Below are 20094 nucleotides of genomic sequence, written 5' to 3'. Positions count from 1 at the left end.
GAGATCAAGCTGCACTTCGCATCCGTTGTTTGCCCCAAGAGCAAAGGCGCATGCGAAAGGGCAAATGGACTAATCCTCCAAGGACTCCGCCGAAGGTTAGAGCACACGGTTAGCAAAGCAAGGGGAGCATGGGGAGATGAATTCGCTAGCATGGTTTGGGGCATACGCACCTCCCTAAGCCGTTTCATGGGCCAAACACCATTCTCTTTGGTGTATGGAGCCGAAGCAGTTCTTCCCGCCGAGGTCAAGTTCCGTTCACCTCGGGTCGAAAGTCTCCAAGAAGCCACCCCAATTGCCTTCATAGAAAATGAAAAGCATCACAAGACGGCTATCGATCTTGTGGAAGAAGCTCGTGACAAAGCCCTCATGAGTCACGCCGTCTCGAGCAAAGCGCCGCACGCTTCTACAACACAAGAGTGCGGGAACGAGCCTTCTCCCAAGGAGATCTCGTGCTGAAAATGAACGTCGACCGAAATGGGAAGGACCATACCGCATCACCGCAGTATTGGAAAATGGTGCATACCACCTCGAGAATATGAAAGGGCAAAATCTTGTCCATGCCTGGAACGGCGACAAACTCTGGCATTTCTACGCCTAAGGAGGATCTTCAAGGGCAATCCTTGCCGCTCCCGAAAAAAGACTATCAGCGCCCAACCGGCCGTTTCCCTACGAAACTTCGAGGGATGGTAAGCGCCAACGAGGCCGCGTCTACGTAAGGCTTGTAAGCGCCCATCGGGCCATACCTTAAGACAAGGAAGCAAGGATCAATTAAACAAGGCCTTGAGGAAAAATTAAGAGTGACACGAGACACTCACACGACTCATCGTCATAAAAAGAGCCGCTGCCCCTGTGCTGCTCACTGAGGAATGCGGAAAGGCCTCCGTGGGCCCAAGCATCCTCTCAAGAATGTCCACGGACATAGGTCGCTACTAGTGACTTGTTTCTTGGTGGATCCTAGCGTGCCTCGAGGCCATCCGCCAAGTAGAACCAAGTCCCCCGAGGGCCGGAAGCTCCTTAAAACGCATTTAAGGAGAATCATAAATAAGCGAGTTATGCATGAGCTTACTTACCTCGGAGAACCGTGCTACCCATATGTGAGATGTCGCGCACGGGCCTGCATGATAGTAACCGGGTTAAGGCTCCATAATAATCGCGGGAAAACATAGCTTCCTGAAGTCTGAAGAGGGAAAATTCCGCATGAAATTTCCCGAACGGCAGGTCAAAATGTCCGGATCACTACCGGCATATCGATAGCGACCCTCACAAGGGTACTAGGACCCATGGCTCGTAACCATGGCCTAAGGCGCCGAAGCCGAGTCGTATCCCAACGGCGACAGCAATTGATGATACAAAAGTGCAATCATAGCGAACGATCGCGAACTGTATAAACTAAGAAAATATAGTACTTCACAAGAAGGAAATATAATACTTCACAAAAAGAAAATATAGTACTGCAAGAAACACATGTTGAGCCAAGTTAATATTTCCGATAATGTCGGCTACATGGTGAAACATGAGAAATACATGCTAAGCTAAGTTAACATTTCAGATAATGTTGACTACATAGTGAAGTATGAAACACAACAAAAAAGCCACCTTACAACCTCTACGACTAAGAGCCTAAACATGCTAACCATGAGGGCGAGTACGAGGAGCAAGCATCGGGCCGTCCCGCTGCCGCCAACTCCACCTTGAGGGAAGCAGCCTCCGCGCGGGCATGCTCCCTATCAAGGTTGGCCACCACCAAGTCCTCCTCAACTCGACGGGTCCTCATAATCTCGTCCCTCTGGCGCTCCTCAGCAAGTCGAGCCCTGGTCTCCACGGCCGCGAGCTCCGTCGAAACGCGAGAAAGCTCGGCCTCCACGGCCTCGCGCCGCACCCTCTCCGAAGCCAACTCGCTCAAAGTAAGGGTAGACTTGGACATCTCCACGTCCAAAGCAGCGGAAAGCGCCCCCACCTGAGTCTTAAGGGCAGGAAGGGCACCCACGGCCTCGACCAAACCCCTCACCTACAAAGAAGAGGGAGTTAGCACAAAAGCTAACCCAAAGAACCAAGGGAGGTACGTCACGGATGCTCACCAGCTCCAGTGTCACGAAAGGGTCTCTCGCTCCATCCGCGGTCGACGGAAGCACTCCATCCCTTGCTTGAGTCGGGGGCTCGCCCTCAAGAACCCCGGGCTCCGCGGCCGTAGCACCTAAAAACAAACCAAGGAGATCTTGTTAAAATCATTGGGAAAAAGAATGACATGACCAAAAGAGAAGGGCACTCACCCGAGGTAGGAGCATCCTCCTCAGGACGCTCGTGACCAATGGAGAATACCTGGACGCCCGCACCGCTGGCTCCGGTCAACAACTCCACCACTGAGTCACTCCGAAGCCGAAGCCCCGTCTCGCGAGTGAAAGCCTCAACCTCGTGACTTGAAGGAGAAAGAACTCGCTCAAGTCCAATCTTCCCCTTCATGTGTAGGTCCAAGGTCATCCTCAGGGGGGACCTCGACTCGCCCACGACAGGATCCGCCGAATCCGCCGGGGCGTAGTGAAGAGAAGGAGAAGGAGTCGGGGGAGCCTTCCTCTTGCATCCACTCGACGGACGAGGTATCTTGGGAACCGGCACGACAGGCACCGCCGTTCCCGCCTTCGCCTTCCCGCAAGAGTCCCGCAACTTGGACCCCACCGCCAACATCGACGGTGTGGCCAAGCGGGACTTTACTTTTAAGCCCTAGTTGGACCTGTTTGTAATTTAATTAATGTTGCCATGACATTTACATTTGCATCCATGCGATGTCATATCTACCTTTGCTTCACATTGAAGTTAAAATCACCACTTCGACTTGTTGTTTAAATCTTGTTGTTGGTTAGTCACATATTAATTTGGGTTTTCGAATTCTAAATCTCTCCTTGTTTAGATGTTGTCAACGTCACCTTGTTGTTAGGGTTTGCTAGAAGATTCAAATATGAATCTTCCCTCTTTCTCTTTTGGGATTTAGATTCCTTTTCCTATCTTTTACAAATGACATTTAAATGGGTTTTGATTTAAACCTTTACCCCCATTTGAATATTTCCAAATAATACTACCATATTTGATTTCTCCTACTCCTCAGCTTTTCAAAATAGTACTTGGAATTTTGGATCAAAAGCAAAGTACAAACAAAACTATTTACAAAAGAGAAAAACAGAAGAAGGAAAAAAAGAAAAAAAAGAAAGAAGCTTACCTTCTTACCTTTCGGCCCGAGTCGGCCCAGGCCCACTGGGGCCAGCTACACGCGCCCGCACCCCGTAGCCCAGCTACACACGCGTCGCCCCGCAAGGTGCCTCCCAGCAGCGAAGACGTATTTTCCGCGAATGCGCCACCTCTCACAGGGCTTCTTCTTCCTCTGCTTTTCTTCTCCGAGCAGTGGGGGTGCCCAGCGCCACATCCTCGTCGACGGCGACACGAGGGCCTCCGCGCTGCCTACTTAAGCGTCGCCACGCCTCCTCTCAGCCCTAGCGCCAGGAAACCCTAGACGGGTCCTCCTCCCTCCCTTTCTACGCGCCGCCGCCTCTTTCTTTCCCGAGCCGTGAGCGCCTCCACGTCAAGCCGCCGTCTCCGTCGTCTTCAAGCCCGGCCGACCGCGTCACGGGATCCCCTGCATCGACTACTTCCTTGGGGCGCGAGGAATTCCGCAAAGATCGACGACATCCACGCGAAGTTCCTCTTCTTCGTCTCTGGCTGCCGATGGGCTTTCTTCAAATTCCAGCGAGCTCCCTCCTCTTCACCGGCCAACTCTTGCTCGGTTAGCTTCGCCATGTCCTAGCGCACTCATGCCCCTTTTCTCCCTCTCTATAGCTCCCTGTAGCGCTAGGTTCCCGTCGACCGTGCCCGGGACGCCGCCGGCGAGCTTCTGGTCCATGACGTGCCAGTGCTCCAGGGAGGCTTGTGTGGTGGTCATCGAGCCACCTTGCCTCTGTTGAGTCTTGGGCGAGAAAGGCCGAGCCTTTTTGTTCCGCCGTGCTGTGTGGTCGCCGCCGACGAGCCTCTGCCGTGGCCGCCGCGCGCACCCGCAAGCCGCTGCTTTCCTTTGGTTTAAATCAGCCAAGCGCCTGGATATGTTAAGACCCGAACACTCAGCCCAACCGGCAACCTGCTCCGTCTGTTTGCCGGCCCGAACCGAGACGCGGGTTCGAATCCCTGCTGGCGCAAGTTTAAACCCCATTTTTTTGGATTTTCACCGGTCACTGACAAGTGGGCCCCATGGACCCACCTGTCAGCTACCTAGTGCATTGCTGCGCCCGGTGAACCGAGTCCACGCGCCGGATCTGTTTTTGTTTTCCTTTTGGTTTTGTTTATTTGCATAAAATGTATCATCTTGTTTAAGTCCTAGTAAATGCATGCTAGATCCAATTTGGGCAAACCATGTATGTTTTGGAATCAGAAAAATGCAAGGAATTTAACTGTGCATTTAGATTTCCACTTTGAGGTTTCGAATTTCAAATCTGTCCCAGATTTGAAATTCAAACTTATAAACTCGTGTAGCTTCTAGTTTAAAATTTGTAATGCTTTTGAACTTTCTGTAAAGATGTAAAATATTCCTTGAAACTTGTACTTTATGACCATGTCACTGTTTAGTATATTTGGGCAAAGTGTAGCCACCGTTATCATCTATCTTGCTAGCTAATGGATAATCTATTTCACCAAATGTCTAGAACTCTTGTTTAAGTTGAATGCATCGTCTTTTCACATGCCATGCATCTTGTTTGCGCATCGCACTCTATGTATGCTTGACCACTCGGACCCCCTCTCTCGGTGCCCAGCGACCGAGGATCCAGGCAAGCAGCCATTCCTTGACCATGTTGTTTATACCCAATGCCTCTCTCTCATTCTTGCACTAAGTTACGTTCTCAGTCTTGTCACGATGCCTCTAGGGGTTCATAGCTTTTAGTCAGATCTACTCAATTGCCTTTTGTCTTGTTACTTGTCCTATTACCATGTCACATGTTAGTTTATTGCCCTACTTGGTCATTAGAAGTCTTGCTTAGATTGCTAGTCTAGTGTCCTTACTTGGGGTTATACAATTGCTACATCCACATGCTACTTCATGTATTTGAATTGCAATTATTAAACTGTGACATGTTATTACCTGCAACAAGGCAACGATGGGAGGTCGTGCTCACTCACTGGTGATTTGTTCCATTTGCGCCGACCTAAGGACTGAGTTCTCGTTTTCGCCGATCCAAGAAACTTCGCGCTAACCGCTCGTGGGAGAAGATATGGCTTCCCCCTCGGCCTAGTACTCGTTTCATAGCTTTTCCAGGGACCACATAGTTCGGGCGTTCCATTTGGCATATCGCATATACACTGGTGTTGTGTTGGAGACTTGTTAGTGACCGTGCATTCATATAGGATTTGCAGCACTAGTCTAGAGTGGTCATCCTGCGGGCTATGAACCGCTACCAGCTGTCCTCGCAACTCTTGAGTCCGTACGACGCTTCGGCCGGGCTCTCGTTTCGGATAGACTCAGTTGGGTGGTCCCCTGGATTAGTCGTGGGGCTTGGAAACGCCGTGTCGCCCAATCCTGCTGACACACGCCTTCGTGTGTTCCTTCTCGAGTGGCAATAAGGGATAAATCTTTCGGAAAGCCGTGTCCACGGTTATGGACAACTTGGTTGGTCATTACTTGATCATAAAGAACTTAACCAACTTAACCTCAAAAGCTTGAGTAGTAATTAGCCTTAATCATGAATATGCTTAAAACTGCTTAAGTGTGAGTGCCTTTGGATCATTTCCTCATAAGGGGTTGAGGGGGTGATAAGAGGTTGTGTTTGGTTGGTGTTAATTATTAGGAAATCGCGTCACTTAGTAGACGCTTCTCATCCTCTACTTAGACGATGTCATTAGTGTGTCTCTCCAGATATATTGCTGCTGCATAACCCCACCATATTTATCCATCCTTTGAGACTTGTTGCATAATTAGATTAGTTCTCCCCATAAGTCTTGCGAGTACTTTGTACTCAGTTGCTTTGCAACGTTGTTTTCTCCAGAGTTCCCAGAGGAGCAAGTGAGTGGTTACTTCGGGAGTTCGACGACGACAGCTTCGACGTTTAGCCAGCAGATTCCAGAGCAGGGTTCTGTGAACTTGTGGCGGGCTCTTTTTTCAGTTTTAGCCTCTTAGGCAATAAATGTAAACTTGTCCGTACTCGGGCCTAATTTGCTTCTGCCGGTGTAATGATGATTGTGGAGATGTGTCCGTGAGTTGTAATAACTTGTTATTTCGCTCCTGGTATGAGCTAAACTTCATCTTGTGTCGTAGAGTGATGTTATGATATCGTTTTTGTTCCAACCTGCGGTGAACACATTGCGTGTATGTTGTGAAATGTTCATTGTAGGGAGGCACTGGAGCTTGATTTACGTGCGAGTTAGCATTTGGGGCTAAATTGCAAAAATTCGGTCCCGGAGTCTCACACGCCTCGCCACGCCTACACTCTCGGCCGCTCTTGCGCGCTGCAACCCGCTGCACCAAGACCGCGCCCACGCCGCGCGCCGTCTAGCAGCACCACGTCCGCGCGTGCGCCGCGCTCGCGCCCGCTCTCGCACGCCGCGACCCGCTGGACCAAGGCCACGCCCGCTCTCGCTCGCCGTCTAGCAGCACCGCGTCCTCGCACCCGCGTCCGCGCCCTCACGCCCACGTCCGCGCGCGCGCCTCACTGCGCCACGCTCGCATCACGCGCCGTCTGGCCTCGCCGTCGTCGCTCCCGCAGAACACGCGCGCCCGCGTCGCGCCTGGCCATGCCCGCGCCCTTGCCAAGCCATGACGCACCAAAGGTGCTCGACCGCATGCCTGCAAAGATCGCCGGCACCAGGAGACACAAGGAATGACGCCACAAGGCCGCCCTCACCTCCACAGGAGCAAGAAGAGCACGGCCGTCGACGAGGGTCTCTTGGCTGCATTTCAAGGCACGACCGGCACCTCACTCCTAGCGGCCTCGGGCGCGCTCCGCGTCCCCACGAGGACTCGACGACAAGAAGCCTCCGCAGCGGCTCCTCGGCCACCAACGTGACCTCCGTCGCTACTAAAGAGTGGCTAGTGCCCCTGCGAGGCCCCTACAAACACCAACCTCTCAGAAGAAATGTCGGGCGCCGCCGAACTCGTCTTCAACGCCAGACAAATCAAACAAGCATGGTGTGAGCCTCCTCAATTCCCGGGGGTTCCATTTTATAGGCCGCCAGAGCTACTAAGCGTCCGGGTCGGGCCAATGGCGGGGCGACACCTCGCCGTCCTGTGCACTGTCCAAAGCAAGGAAGAGACAAGAAGCCCAACTTTGCCAAAGAAAAAAGAGGGAAGAAAAGGAGGAAGGGGGGGGGGGGCTCCCCTGGCCGCCCCGACCGAACGGCCAGCCCCGGCATCACCCTCGCTGGCGTCATCGCGCCCAAGACGGAGAAAAGGTGGTCGGCTCTGGCCACGTTTCCCTTTCCCGTACGGAGGAGGAAGAAGGGTCCCCGACCCTTGGATCTAAGGCGCCCCTTGGTCCAGAGCCGTCCCATCGCGCGACTTAAGTTGTGAACCGGTATCGGGCCAAACCGGGCCACGGCCCAGGAGCGGCCCAACTAACGGCCAAAAAAAAACTGTGGCGTGCCCGAAGGCGGCCCAACTCGCGCGCAAGGGCGGCCTTGTCCGCGCACGCGCCAGGACGGCCCGGCTAGCCCGTGCGACCGACAAGACCCGCGGAAAAGTGCAGAAAAAACCAAGATTTTGGGAGAAATTGCCAATAAGACCCCGAAAATTTCGGAGAGGCCCGGCCTCTGATTTTTGCAGAAAAGTCCTCCAGGACACCGGATTTCTTGCAGAGAGGCCCCTAAGGTCCCCATTTTTGCTAAAATACCCCCCGAAACTCGATTTCTCGCAGAGAAATTCGCCGCGAGCATGGATTTCCCCGCAACGCCTCCAAGGATCCTGTTCCTTTAAGGAAAGACACCAAGTACCTCCGATTCTCACAAGAGAGCCCACCAGGGAATCCATCCAAGGTACCATCGTGAATCCAAGAACGAGAAAAGGGATCAAAGGTCTCGCATCGAAGGTTGACCCGAAGGCATTCTCAATGCCTCCAGCTCAAGGGGGCTACTGTTGTAGTAAAATAAAATCCTTATATGCGCCGAGCCGTAAATCCTACGTGGCAACGACCAAGTCAATGTTTCCCAAGCACGAGTCAAGACGTTCACGTAGCGCGGTCAATCCTACGTGGCAAAGGAAGACAAGTCAACAAGTCAAGCATCTCATGCCATGGTCAAATGGTCAAATGAGTTAGAGTAGGGGACAAGAAAGGTGTGGGATGAGGCTTTTGGTCCATGGTGGACCATGGATCATCCCTCACTTCCCCCTCATGGTGCACACAAAAGTTATGTACCAAAGGAGCTATTTTTACCATTTTGCCCCCACTTTTCTCTCTCTCTCAAGGGTAGCCATGATCTTTTGTCATGGACCCCTAGGCTATAAATACTCCCCATGGGGCATATATCATTTACTCTCACTTGAATAAACTCAAGGGGAGAGAGCTAGAGTACTCCCGATAGGGTTCGCTGTCACGCGCCGCTTTCGACTGAAAGTCGATCGGCCTCGAGGAAGCCTTCTAGGGGACTCTAGTTTCGAAGCTCCGAGCTAACCTTGGTTGGCACGGGCTCGAAGGAGATGGGGTTGGGTCAGAGTTCCGAGGGTATTCTAACCTCGATACTTGGAAAGACGCGTTCGGTCCAAGTATAAGACGGCCCCGACGAACCTCTCGCCAAAAGGTGTCTTGGGAAGATCCGCTCGGCCCAAACCCTTGGCTAACAACCCCTTCTAAGCTTTTCCTAACATAGGTTTAAATCCCACTCGCAGGGTCGACCAAACCTATTCAAAAGATATCGACGTGTCAACTTATCCAAGTGTACGGCGACCTTTGCTATAAGGCCGGCGTACACGCCCTAATTTTATTCCCGCACTTGTGCCATCGAGCATTGGCACCCCTACTCTAATTGTTGTCGAGAACAACAACAATAATATATAAATAAAAACATATTGTTTCAGTATACAAGTCCAGCCGCGCAATCTGCGTGGGTCACCCCGCTAGTTAAACCTATATAAAAGTAGGGAGTGTCTATTTCTCAGTCGACTAAGAAATAGTTATTTCTCAGTCAACAATCGTAGTCATCCAATCAAGATTTTCTTATCCATCGGATCTACATTAATCTTACACGAATCGTAATGATTGAATCAAAAAGTTGTTATCGTCGACTAAGAAATAGTTATTTCTCGGTCGCCTAAAAAATAGCAAAACTGATAAAAGTACGGTCAGGGGTTGCCATTATGTTACTGTGGAAGTCGTGCACCCAAATGCAGTTTCGTCAATATCCGTAGAAATTTGCTTCATATTTTTTCCACAAAACGTTCCAAAAACTGAGTTGAATTCCACGTTGAAAACAGCTGTATCGTACACCGAATTTATAGCTAGTAACTGTTAATATCTCGCCGAACTTGACGTGAAGGAAAAATTTGCACACAAGAACACGGAATTTCCACGTTATACAGCAATATATCCCATACCCAGCGTTCCCTGATTTCTTCATCACTCGTAGTTACACAGGACAAGAGTAGGAGTACGTAGCACTGATTAAGAAAGAGCAGAGGAAAACACGACGGTGACGGAGAATGGCAATGCTCAACACCTCCTGGGTCCTGCGCATCCTCCCGTTCTTCCTCCTCGTTGCCTTCACCCACGCTGCAACGTTCACCATCACCAACAAGTGCCAGTTCACCGTGTGGGCGGCGGCCGTCCCATCCGGCGGCGGCAAGCAGCTGGACGCGGGGCAGCACTGGACCATCGACGTGCCGGCCGGCACGACGGGCGGGCGCGTGTGGGCGCGCACGGGCTGCGACTTCGACGGCAACGGCAACGGGCGGTGTCAAACAGGCGACTGCGGCGGCGTGCTGCAGTGCACGGGCTACGGGCAGGCGCCCAACACGCTTGCCGAGTTCGGGCTCAACAAGTTCAACGACCTCGACTTCTTCGACATCTCACTCATCGACGGCTTCAACGTGCCCATGGACTTCTTGCCCGCCGACGGCACGGCAGGGTGCGACAAGGGCGGGCCGCGCTGCGACGCGGACGTCACGGCGCAGTGCCCGTCCGAGCTCAAGGCCCCCGGCGGGTGCAACAACGCTTGCACGGTGTTCAAGGAGGACAGGTACTGCTGCACCGGCACGGCCGCGGACAACTGCGGGCCGACCGATTACTCCAGGTTCTTCAAGGGGCAGTGCCCCGACGCGTACAGCTACCCCAAGGATGACCAGACCAGCACCTTCACTTGCCCCGGGGGCACTAACTATCAGGTCGTCTTCTGCCCACAAGCGAGCGAGCGAGCTAATTAAACACGACCAAACATGTATGGAGTATATACAATTGTAGTAGTATGAGATAAGAATAAGTCCGTCTCGTGTAACGTAGTAATCCCGAAGGGTGCTCGGGAGAGAATAAAAGTCAATCGTGTAACGTAAAAGCCAAATAAATTCTTTCAGCTCATGAAAATATTTTGAAAAAATATATATCACGTGCCCGTGGCTCGGTATTATGTGCTCCCAGGAAGTTTCATGGAAAAATCCTCATTTTTCGATATGAAAAAAACAAAGAACATACAATTTGAGACTTTGATTCTCTTCATATTTTTGTTAATTTTAAAAGGGCCTGCAAAATCAATGTATTTTTATCATAAAAAAATTCAGATACAGAGTACATTCCAATGTCTACATGTGAGATATTTTTTTATTAAAAAAGTTCGTATATGCACTTGTAAGAAAAAAAATGAGATGTTGTTTCTTTATTGCATATAATGTGTTTGAGATATTTAAAAATTCCCTCAGTTTGCTATCTTACTCATACCCATTGACGAGGAATCGTCTAACAACGCTCGCTCTTGAGATCGCCATGAATCGCACGGCCTTCCTACTCTTTTCCACCACTTATCGTTGTCCTACCTTATGCACTAGATGAAACAAGTCACCAAACTCACCATGGGACCTCTATTTGGAGCCTGAAACGGAGGTTCTCAATTTGGTAAGATCACGGAAGATGGGGGCCAAGGTAGATGGTTCCAGGCTCACCAGATCCGGTAGCATAGAGCTCTGGCGAGGTGAGGCGAGAACATCATCGACAAGCTCGTGGTAGTGAGGAAGGTGCCTCAAATGTTGATGATGCGAGGTCACTAATTTGAGATTATTTTTTTATGTTGCACAAGTTGTTTTGACACGTTGCAGGTTCGTATATGTTTTGTTGCTTTCACGCAGACAAAATGCTGTGATGAATTTGGTAGTTGCAAATGTTGCAATCATACTGCAATGGTGTTGTGTGATCAACCTGCAAGGGTGTTGCCTTTTTTCTATGTTATTTACAAGTTAATTCTGCAAGTCTAGTTAGAAATGTTGCAATCATGCATGCGTGGCCGTTAGTAGTTAGAGTCTGAAGGCCAACACGACGCCTAACAGGTTAAATGCCATGTTCTGCCTTCCCATACTGGCAGCAAATGCGTTAAGCGAACCGATCGAGCAGATTATTTGGGTTTTGTTAACCTGCTCGTTGGCCAGATCACCAAATCCTGAAATGTGGTCGAGTGAAAGGTGAGTGTGTGTCTAACTCTAAGGTGATTCAGGCTGACAGTGAAATATACCTCATTTCTGCTGAGCTTTGTTACACTGAAATGCATGTGTGCTAACTGACCCAGAATTGGATGGTCAGTTGGTCGCTAGATTGAATATGATGAAATCTGTGCTGAAGTGCTGATGCAGTGACTCCTGGTTCAGAGACACGCAAGGATGGAATGTCTTCAGGTTCAGGAACACACAACAAAGATGCCATAACTTGGGCTGCCAGCAGATGGAAATGACATCTCAGAAACTGGAACCTCAAACTGTTTCTTTGTGTATTGAACCTGATGTTTTTTTTATGAGTCAACCAGATGCATGTCATTCATGTTACTTGGACCTTGATAAAATCTCATTTTTGACGATACGTAACCATGACATTGTAGTGTACAAACAAAATTCAAATATCTACCAAGAGATTATAATATTCACTACCCAAAATTCAGAGATTGGAACATGCATAGGTACTGAAATTGGACAGATATTGTGACCTAGCACATACTCATCTTAGTACTCCACTGTAACAAGCGCCAATACAGCAGACAGATCACATCCATTGTCTGAAATCGGATTCAAACAAAGCAAGTACATCTAATGTACCGAAATGGGCGTTAAACGAGTTACAGGAACTCCATCTAGTAGTTCAAAACACATGAAAGCATCGAGCAACAGCTGCACACGGAGCCGCACCGTATTTCTTGCTTGTTCTTCTATTCATTTGTTGGGCCGGGCCGTACCACAACTAGTCCAAGGAAAGAAGTACATGAACGTGCCGAGCACGAACCAAAAATTGAACCTCGAGCAAGCAGATCACCACCCAGTAGAGACGGACAAACATTCCATTCCCCTGAGCGCATGTTGGCATGCACGATTTCTCACGAAGCTAGCACACGCCACTCATCACGGCTGCCATCATAACGATCCCCTCCCGGCCTATGGCGTCACGCAGCTTAATAGCCAGGCAGGGCAATAGCCCGGGCATATGCACATTGATCCACACCCCCGTAGGTACACGCATGGGCATGTCCCATCGATCTCACCTCACTCATGATCGAGCCAGGGGCATCAGCAAGCTGCTCGATCGATCCCCTCCCGGCCGGCCGGCCTCTCGATTGCCTCGGTCTCGATCGGCGTCCAGATGCCCCGTTGAACTGCACGCGCAGCCCGCCCCGGCGACTCAAAACCGACGAGAGATCAACGCCATAATAAGTGCAACTTTTGCGCTCCGGCAGATCGCTCACTAAGCTCCCTCCATCATGTCCCTCCCTCCGGTCTCGCGGTCGGTCACCGTTCAGTACACCGATAACAGAGAAAAGTTGCTGTAACTTTTTGGCTCTCCCGTCGTCATCACGGCCGTGCCCCTGCCGTGCATACGCGACCACCGGCCTGCGTCGCACGCCGAGCCCTGCAGCGCTGCCTGCTAGCCTGCTAAGTGCTAATGCTAAAGGCCAGTAAGTAAAGTGCTTGATTAATTCTCTCTGACCACGGGCCGGGGCAGCATGCAGTGCACTCGATCAGTGTCTGTACGACCGACGCAGGAGAACACGGCTAGAAAACGACTTGAGAGAAGTGCATGCATGCTGCGCTCTGACATATGCATATATCCGGGGTTTGACCTTTGGGCAAGTGAACAAACAACAATACGTTCTCATCACTGCTGCTGCTGCTGTCTTACGTATTTGGTTGTTCAGGCCTGGCACGGTACAACAGGAGCGGGGTCGATCGATGGCAGGACGAGGGACCGGCCGCCCAGGCTGCTGGGTTTAACCTGCTGCGGCTTTGAACGGTAGCTGTTGGGAATTTACCTTCTCCAACAACGTGACACGGTGCAACCAAACAGCTGATGATGGCTGGCTCTTAGCTCAGGCAAAAGGGATAAAGAAAAAGAAAACCGTTAGGGAGCAGAGGTTACAGGCGATTAGACGTCGTCTCATATGACTAAAGAAAAGTTCAGAGAAAATGTCGAGTAGAGTGGTACCAGCAGGCTGGAAAATAAAATAAGAAACGCTGCCTGCTGCTTTGTGTGGGGCTTGCCTCGGCTGGACTCCTATACGAGCATTGTTGAGATTCCAGACATGTCATTGCGATTGGGATGCCCTATGCGTGCACACAGATTCTGTAAAGAAGTATATACTAGAATAACGAATTATTCTAGTTTCCAACCAGGCTGTATATAACCGATATATTTAGCATGTTTTATTTCGAAAAGAACACCCTTTAACATGTACTGGTACGGAGAAGAGTAGATTTAATCAACCATCAAGCAGCTACTGGTACGGAGCAAATTAACCAACTATATATATGCACGCGATCACTTGGATAACCCTTACATTGTTTTCTGCTAGATAAGTCAGGCCTAAAGTTGAGATTCGAAGTGCATCTATCGACGGTGCACGGACATGTTCAAGCTGCCTATATACACCCTACGGCGACAGCGATCGGGTTCTACAGTACCTTTGAAAAAGTGTATCATACACATACACGAACTGGTGGATATTTCCATACGTGACAGTAACACTGATATTCTGCACTCCATTCTACGTACACGCAACTTTTTATCTCCGATTAACCGGTTGGATCACAAGTCGCAGCACACAGAACAAAGAAGAGAAAGTGAAGAAGAAGAAAAGAAGAGAAAGTGAAAAGAACACATCAAGAACCACCATCAATCTTCGTTTCCTTTTTCGCGGTGGTAAATAAATCTGACAACTCCTACGAGACTTACTTTTCAACCCTTCGATTGACCCGTCGACGAGCCGATCCACTTTAATCGCAAATCAAAATTAGTAGTTGTGCCCCAAGACATCCACTTAATTCCACACAACATCGACCCAGTTACGATCCGGATCGAACGCTATCATGGTGCAGCAGGGCTTGAACTTAAAAAGGCATGCAGATCGACGCCATCGATCATCCGACGGCTGGCCCCGATCCTCCCCTTTGGCATCGGTCCAACGGCCGAGATTCCAGCACAGCCAGGCCGGGTCCCACATCCCCATGATGACGATGCACCATTAAAATCATTGCGCCTTGTGGTTGTGGAGTATGCTTGGGATGGAAACCATCATGCGCTCACTGAAAAATCTTTTGCAGGTGGCTGCCACAGGTTTGTGGGGGCAGATCAACGAGAATACGAGATTTCAACGTCTTAGAAGACCTCATGGAATACAACGTCGTGCGCAGATCGATCATATACATAGGCCGGGGCCGATCGGTTTCCCATCGATACAACAGTAAGTGTGGTAGTGCTGGTGCCGGCCGGGGTGCGAGATGATGATGATTGTCTCGACATGAAAGAACATGCACAATGCCGCGATTTGACATTCATGCTGGAGCTGACGTGAGGAGTCACCAGAGAAATGTGTGTAGGCAGCGCACATGTTCTTCCGCCAGTTCAATCAAGCGATGGAATGTTACCGGATGTACATATGTTTCTCCGTTCCTGATCGAGGCGTGGCCTTCTGCTAGGAAGGCCATGATTTAGTTTATCTCGCAGGAGATGATTGATTTGAAAGAAGAAGAAAAAAAAGGTTCAGAGACGGTCTTAAGTCTTGACCCAATGCATGATCTCTAATTAATGTTTTACTTTGGATGCTTTTGTTTCTGTTGTATGTGTGGGACTGGTTACTTCTAAAATTAAGTGCAATCGATATAAGATGGTAGCTTTAGGCAAGATAATGTATTAATGCCAGATTAGTCAAAGTGAATGTTACATCACATCTGCTTTACTATTTATGCTTTTTAAGGAAGGTGTTGTTAAGACCCTCTACTGTTAAGCAATTGATCGTGCCCGATGTAGTAATGCTTAATCCGTCTCAAAACAAAAACAAAAACAAATGTAGGAGTGCTTACCAGATCATGATACGTATGTCACATTGGCACCTTAATTCTGATCACAGTTTTTGTTTTCCCAACTTTGTCACTGAGTATATCAGTAGTGTTTTGTATCAAGTGGAAGTCTACAAAAGCAACCAACACTAAATGGGCCGCTAGGACTCATAGGATATGGACCTGATCCCTTTTCCACTTTTAATGATTAGATCAGGAGAAGTTTATATAAAGCATGAACCGATTTGGCGCCGCTCTGCCCCCAGCTTCCCCTGCTTTAACCCCACAAGGGCGAGTATATACGTGATGCCTTTTGCAATTTTGCAAGCAAGATAGCTGATATTGTAAGTAGGAAAAGTTAATATACAAAACATATGAATGTCTAGGAGGAACAAGATATCTCTTCTTTAATAAGTAATTTTATCTTTCTACACCCTAGCTCTCATAGGGTGTCAAAATTTACTGACTCAGGCTGAATTTGTCATTGAGACGTACTACTATGATCATCCTTTTTTTTTCAACCAAAATTTGCCTTTTTTTGGCTAACCAATTTTTCCTAGTTTCATGCATATGTTTTCATAACAAGTTATAAATAAGTTTTGAGTAATCTATTCCGTACTCCAAGTGACAGCCGATACATAGTGCAGTTGCACAACAGCTGGTCAACAAAATGAGCTAACGTTGCACTTATTCTACCAGCAGAAACAGAGAGCAAGTGCTAGCCAGAAGGAGCTCATAGTTTGACCAGAGGACACCTGAACTGTTCCACTTTCCAAATATACGAACAAAGTGATGCTTCTACCACTTCATCGACTGAGTTGTTTTTTGTCTCCCTATTACCGAGTATGCATGAGTGGTGCATGGCACAAAAATAAAGTCTATTCACAGACAGTATATTCCACAACCCATGGTCGATCATAGCCATGGAGGCATGGACCTCGTGCAACCGATTCGGTTGATGTGCGGATCAAATCGAAGCGCGAGGCAAAGGGGAGCGCACTCGATCATGCAAGGACATCGGCAATGTTGTGTCCATGCATGGTCCAAGGTGTTCCTAAATGTATACTCAATACACCCACAAAAGGCACCCCACATCTAGGTGCACCGAGGTCCGAGGGGCCCTCTGCAAGTGAGTGGAAGCTTCACTAGAACATAGTATACAGGTGTGCATATGCATCCTGATGCTGTTGCAATGTTGTTGTTGTAGCCCCATGCAGCTCAAATCTATCTATCCTCCATTACAAGCTGTTGTGTGGCTGCAAAATATAAAGTATATGTGCATGTGTGCGTGCATCGGGGCCCCCTTTGGTCCCCTTGTTTGGGGGTTGAGCTGCTGCTTTACCCAGAGATCGAGCTTGCTAGCTATAGCTCATCCTGATGATGCGGCTTGCGTTGGGTTTTGCCTGGGCAGGCAAGAGGCGATCATTCGTCCCGGGCCGGGCTCTCCAAAGAAAGAATGGGTCGTCGTGCACCGAACTGGAGTTATATTCTAGTGGTGTGCCGACGCGGGGCGCGGTGTGCGAGGAGAACGGCGCGCGGCGGTCGATCGGCGTACGTCTTGATTTGACCGGCCGGCGAGGGGGACCTTTGTGTTTGGGGAATATTTGATGGGCACGGACGCTTGGCGGAGACGCGCCCATGATTTGCCGAGGTGGGCGCCCGTTTTCGCGTGCTAAAGGGAGATGCTGTGGGTGCGTGTGTGTGTGCTCGCCGGTATTAAGGTTTGTTGCACATTAGTCTAGTCTATTTTTTTTCTCGCGCAAAGCACATTAGTTTAGTCTTTTCAGTCTGTATAGCGAAGGACAAGAGATGGCGCAATTCGTGGATAGCAATAGACGACGACACGGAGTTGTGGCGAGTACAGTGTCCTAAGTGGCAGCTCGCAGCACCGCAGGGACATGGATGTCCAGCATGTCCGCACCACTTCCTCTTTTGGTTACGGGCTGGTCACACATACACACCTACATAAATACGATACGGTTGTCCAACGGGTCGAGGTGCTCTGGCCAGCAAAAGATATCCCGGATCGATTGAACAGAGTGGCAGGGGGTCAGCCACACTGCCCGCTAGGCTCTGTAAAACGCGCGTAATCACGAGCCCGGTTCCGTTGTCAACCTGCTAGTCAGGAGAGCCAGCGAACGAGTATACCTACTTGAAACACGCTGATAGGTTCTGCAGAGCAGCTCATTCGTAATAAGGTTGGGGCAGCGATGTTACAGCTTGCCACCTCTTTCCAGCCCCTGCTTGTCCCGCGGGGAATCCCCCTCGGCCGGCAGGCAACCAAGTAGGAGTACGACGCTCGTGTGCTCCGGAGGAAACACAAGTTATTTTGTATACTGTATGATATACATCTGGACATATTCCCTGTTACACAGAGATGCAGAACTTGATCTCGCAGATAGCCTGCAGTAGCGGCGGTAGTAGGAGCAGTGTTCACGAGTGATCTGTTCGTGGTGATCCCAAGAACGGACCGCTGCGACGCGAGGCTGCCTCTTTCGATTTACCCGAATCTCGAAAAAAGAAGAACAGAAGATTTGGAGATGGCGGCATGGTGCTAGGGTCTATCTATAGCTAGCGGAGATCCATTTACTTGCGTCAAACTTGGGTGCGAGGGTATTTTGGGGGATCAGGAAAGTAAAGACGGCCGGAAAAAGAAGGATCTTTCGATTCTTTTCACCAAAACTTCACTAGTGAGATACTACTATACTAGATGTAGTGTGGCTGCGTGGGAGAGAGGTGTATGACAGCGAAAGCAACGATTGGAAGTGGCACGATCGACGGTACTTGTGCGCCAACGTATAAAATTCGTTAGTAGGTGGAGTTCTTTTCTACTATAAAGCCAATGCCAGAGGCCACCAAGTACTACAGAGTACATGCTTAAATCAGAGCCAAAAAGAGAAAGGGAAAATAGTGGAAAGGACAATGGTACCTATAATTAATTAATTTACAGAGTGCAGAGAAAAAAAAAAGGTTGCATATGCATGTTCTGAGTTTGTGCTGCTTGCATTCAAGTTGGCATGTGGATTATTCCCTCCTCTTCTTTCAGCCCGATGTGTGTAGACATGGATCCTGACGTCGTTGTAGATGAAAATGAACGCATGACGGAGCGTACTAATAAGTTAGTATTATGCTCTATGAATGCCACGAAGTTATTCCAGGCACCCACGACACGATTTCCATTTAGCATTTCGATTTGACAGGAAACCGCATGCTCTTAATGCGACCATGGTAGTCCACTCGTGCAAACATGATGGGGACGTAAGGTTGATCAAGATTTGCTGTCGATGTTATGTAGCACCAAAATAATGGGGCTGCAGGAGCAAGGAGGAGACGGGAGTGGCGACCATGCTGCCATTTGTGTGCTGGGAAAAAAAGGCGTTCTATGGACCGTCTAAGAAAAGCTTCCGGCCAGCAATTTATCAACATGTTTTAAGAGATGTTGTATTTGTGTGACAGCGAACCGGCCGGATGTAAATCACGCAACAGCTAGGACTGATGGGCCCCCACTGCGGAGTTAGAAGAGAGATATTTTTCTTTTCTTTTTTGCGAATAGAAGAGAGATATTTTTCGCAAGAGAGATTCTTATCAAGATGAGATCATGAGAGGAAGTGTGGATACGGGCTAGTGCCGTCTTCTTAGGTGTAGTTTGCCGGAAAATTTGGGGATAAAACAGGCAGGAACACGGATGAGCTGGTTTGGGATGCAATGCCGGGCGGAATGTACAAAATACAGACAGCTGCAGTGGCATGGGTCTCCGTATCTCCCATACATTTGCCCTACACGGCGTACGCATACACGGACACGATATCTTTATCTGCTGGGAGATGTGCCTGCCTGCCTTTCCTGGTTGCTGCTGGCCATGGGCCCGCGGATCAGTTGCAGCTTGTGTGGTGGTTCTGTCCGTGGCTGTATGTATGTGCTTGTACGGCTCTAGATCGAGCTATGGAACCGGCGCGTACTGCTTACTTCTGGCTTACACGGCTCGTGTTCATCTACGTCACAGAGGGTGGCATGGCTCGGCTCCTGGATTTGGCGCTGAAATGTCTAGTGCAGTAGTATATGCTATACTGGTCGAGTACCATTTCGTTCTTTTTCCGAAGAAATTTGCAGTCGTGCTGTTCCTTGCTCGGCGCATAGACGTAGTAGTGTATTCTTCCGGTTTTTCTATTTTTAAGGCGAAGTCAATACTAACAACTGTCTGATCTAATCTTGAGATTCATGTGAAATTCATGCAAGTACAAATGATAAGAAAATCTTAATCAAATGGCTATGCTTGTTGACCGAGAAATAGACATTCCTATATTTTTTTAATCAAGTATAGCTGGATTTTGCTTTTCAGCCCTGAATGCAAAGTGGGAAATTCATGTACTCCTTCCGACCCATATTACTTGTCGCAGATTTAATACAGCTACAAGTAATATGGATCGGAGGAAGTATGTCTTTTTCTGTAAAGAGTTGGAGACGGAAATCTACAAACTCACGTTTTCTACTTCCTCCGTTGCACAAACACCTCATAGAGATTTATGTGGTTGGATCAAGACAACTCTCGTTTTATTGAATTAAAATTAAATGGGTGTGAGACCACCGGACACGGGAGCCAAAATACGAGAAAAAACTATACG

At 49.2% G+C, this 20094-nt stretch overlaps 1 protein-coding gene and 1 non-coding gene across 2 annotated transcripts; both read left to right on the top strand.

Moving 5' to 3' along the window:
- The first annotated feature begins 9499 nt into the window (after positions 1 to 9499).
- Positions 9500 to 10575, top strand: LOC100840672 (alpha-amylase/trypsin inhibitor). The gene has a single exon (XM_003559564.4). It carries the CDS (start codon positions 9659 to 9661, stop codon positions 10376 to 10378), a length of 720 nt encoding a protein of 239 aa, XP_003559612.2. The 5' UTR covers positions 9500 to 9658; the 3' UTR covers positions 10379 to 10575.
- Positions 10576 to 19828: 9253 nt separating this feature from the next.
- On the top strand, positions 19829 to 19917 carry MIR5049 (microRNA MIR5049). The gene has a single exon (NR_127000.1). It is a non-coding gene; the product is annotated as a microRNA MIR5049 (primary transcript).
- The last annotated feature ends 177 nt before the right edge of the window (positions 19918 to 20094 follow it).

Source organism: Brachypodium distachyon, chromosome 1, assembly GCF_000005505.3.
Source record: "Brachypodium distachyon strain Bd21 chromosome 1, Brachypodium_distachyon_v3.0, whole genome shotgun sequence".
In the NCBI taxonomy this organism is placed as follows: Eukaryota; Viridiplantae; Streptophyta; class Magnoliopsida; order Poales; family Poaceae; genus Brachypodium; species Brachypodium distachyon.
Note: the sequence above shows the minus strand (reverse complement) of the source record. Positions and strands in the feature narration are given on the sequence as shown.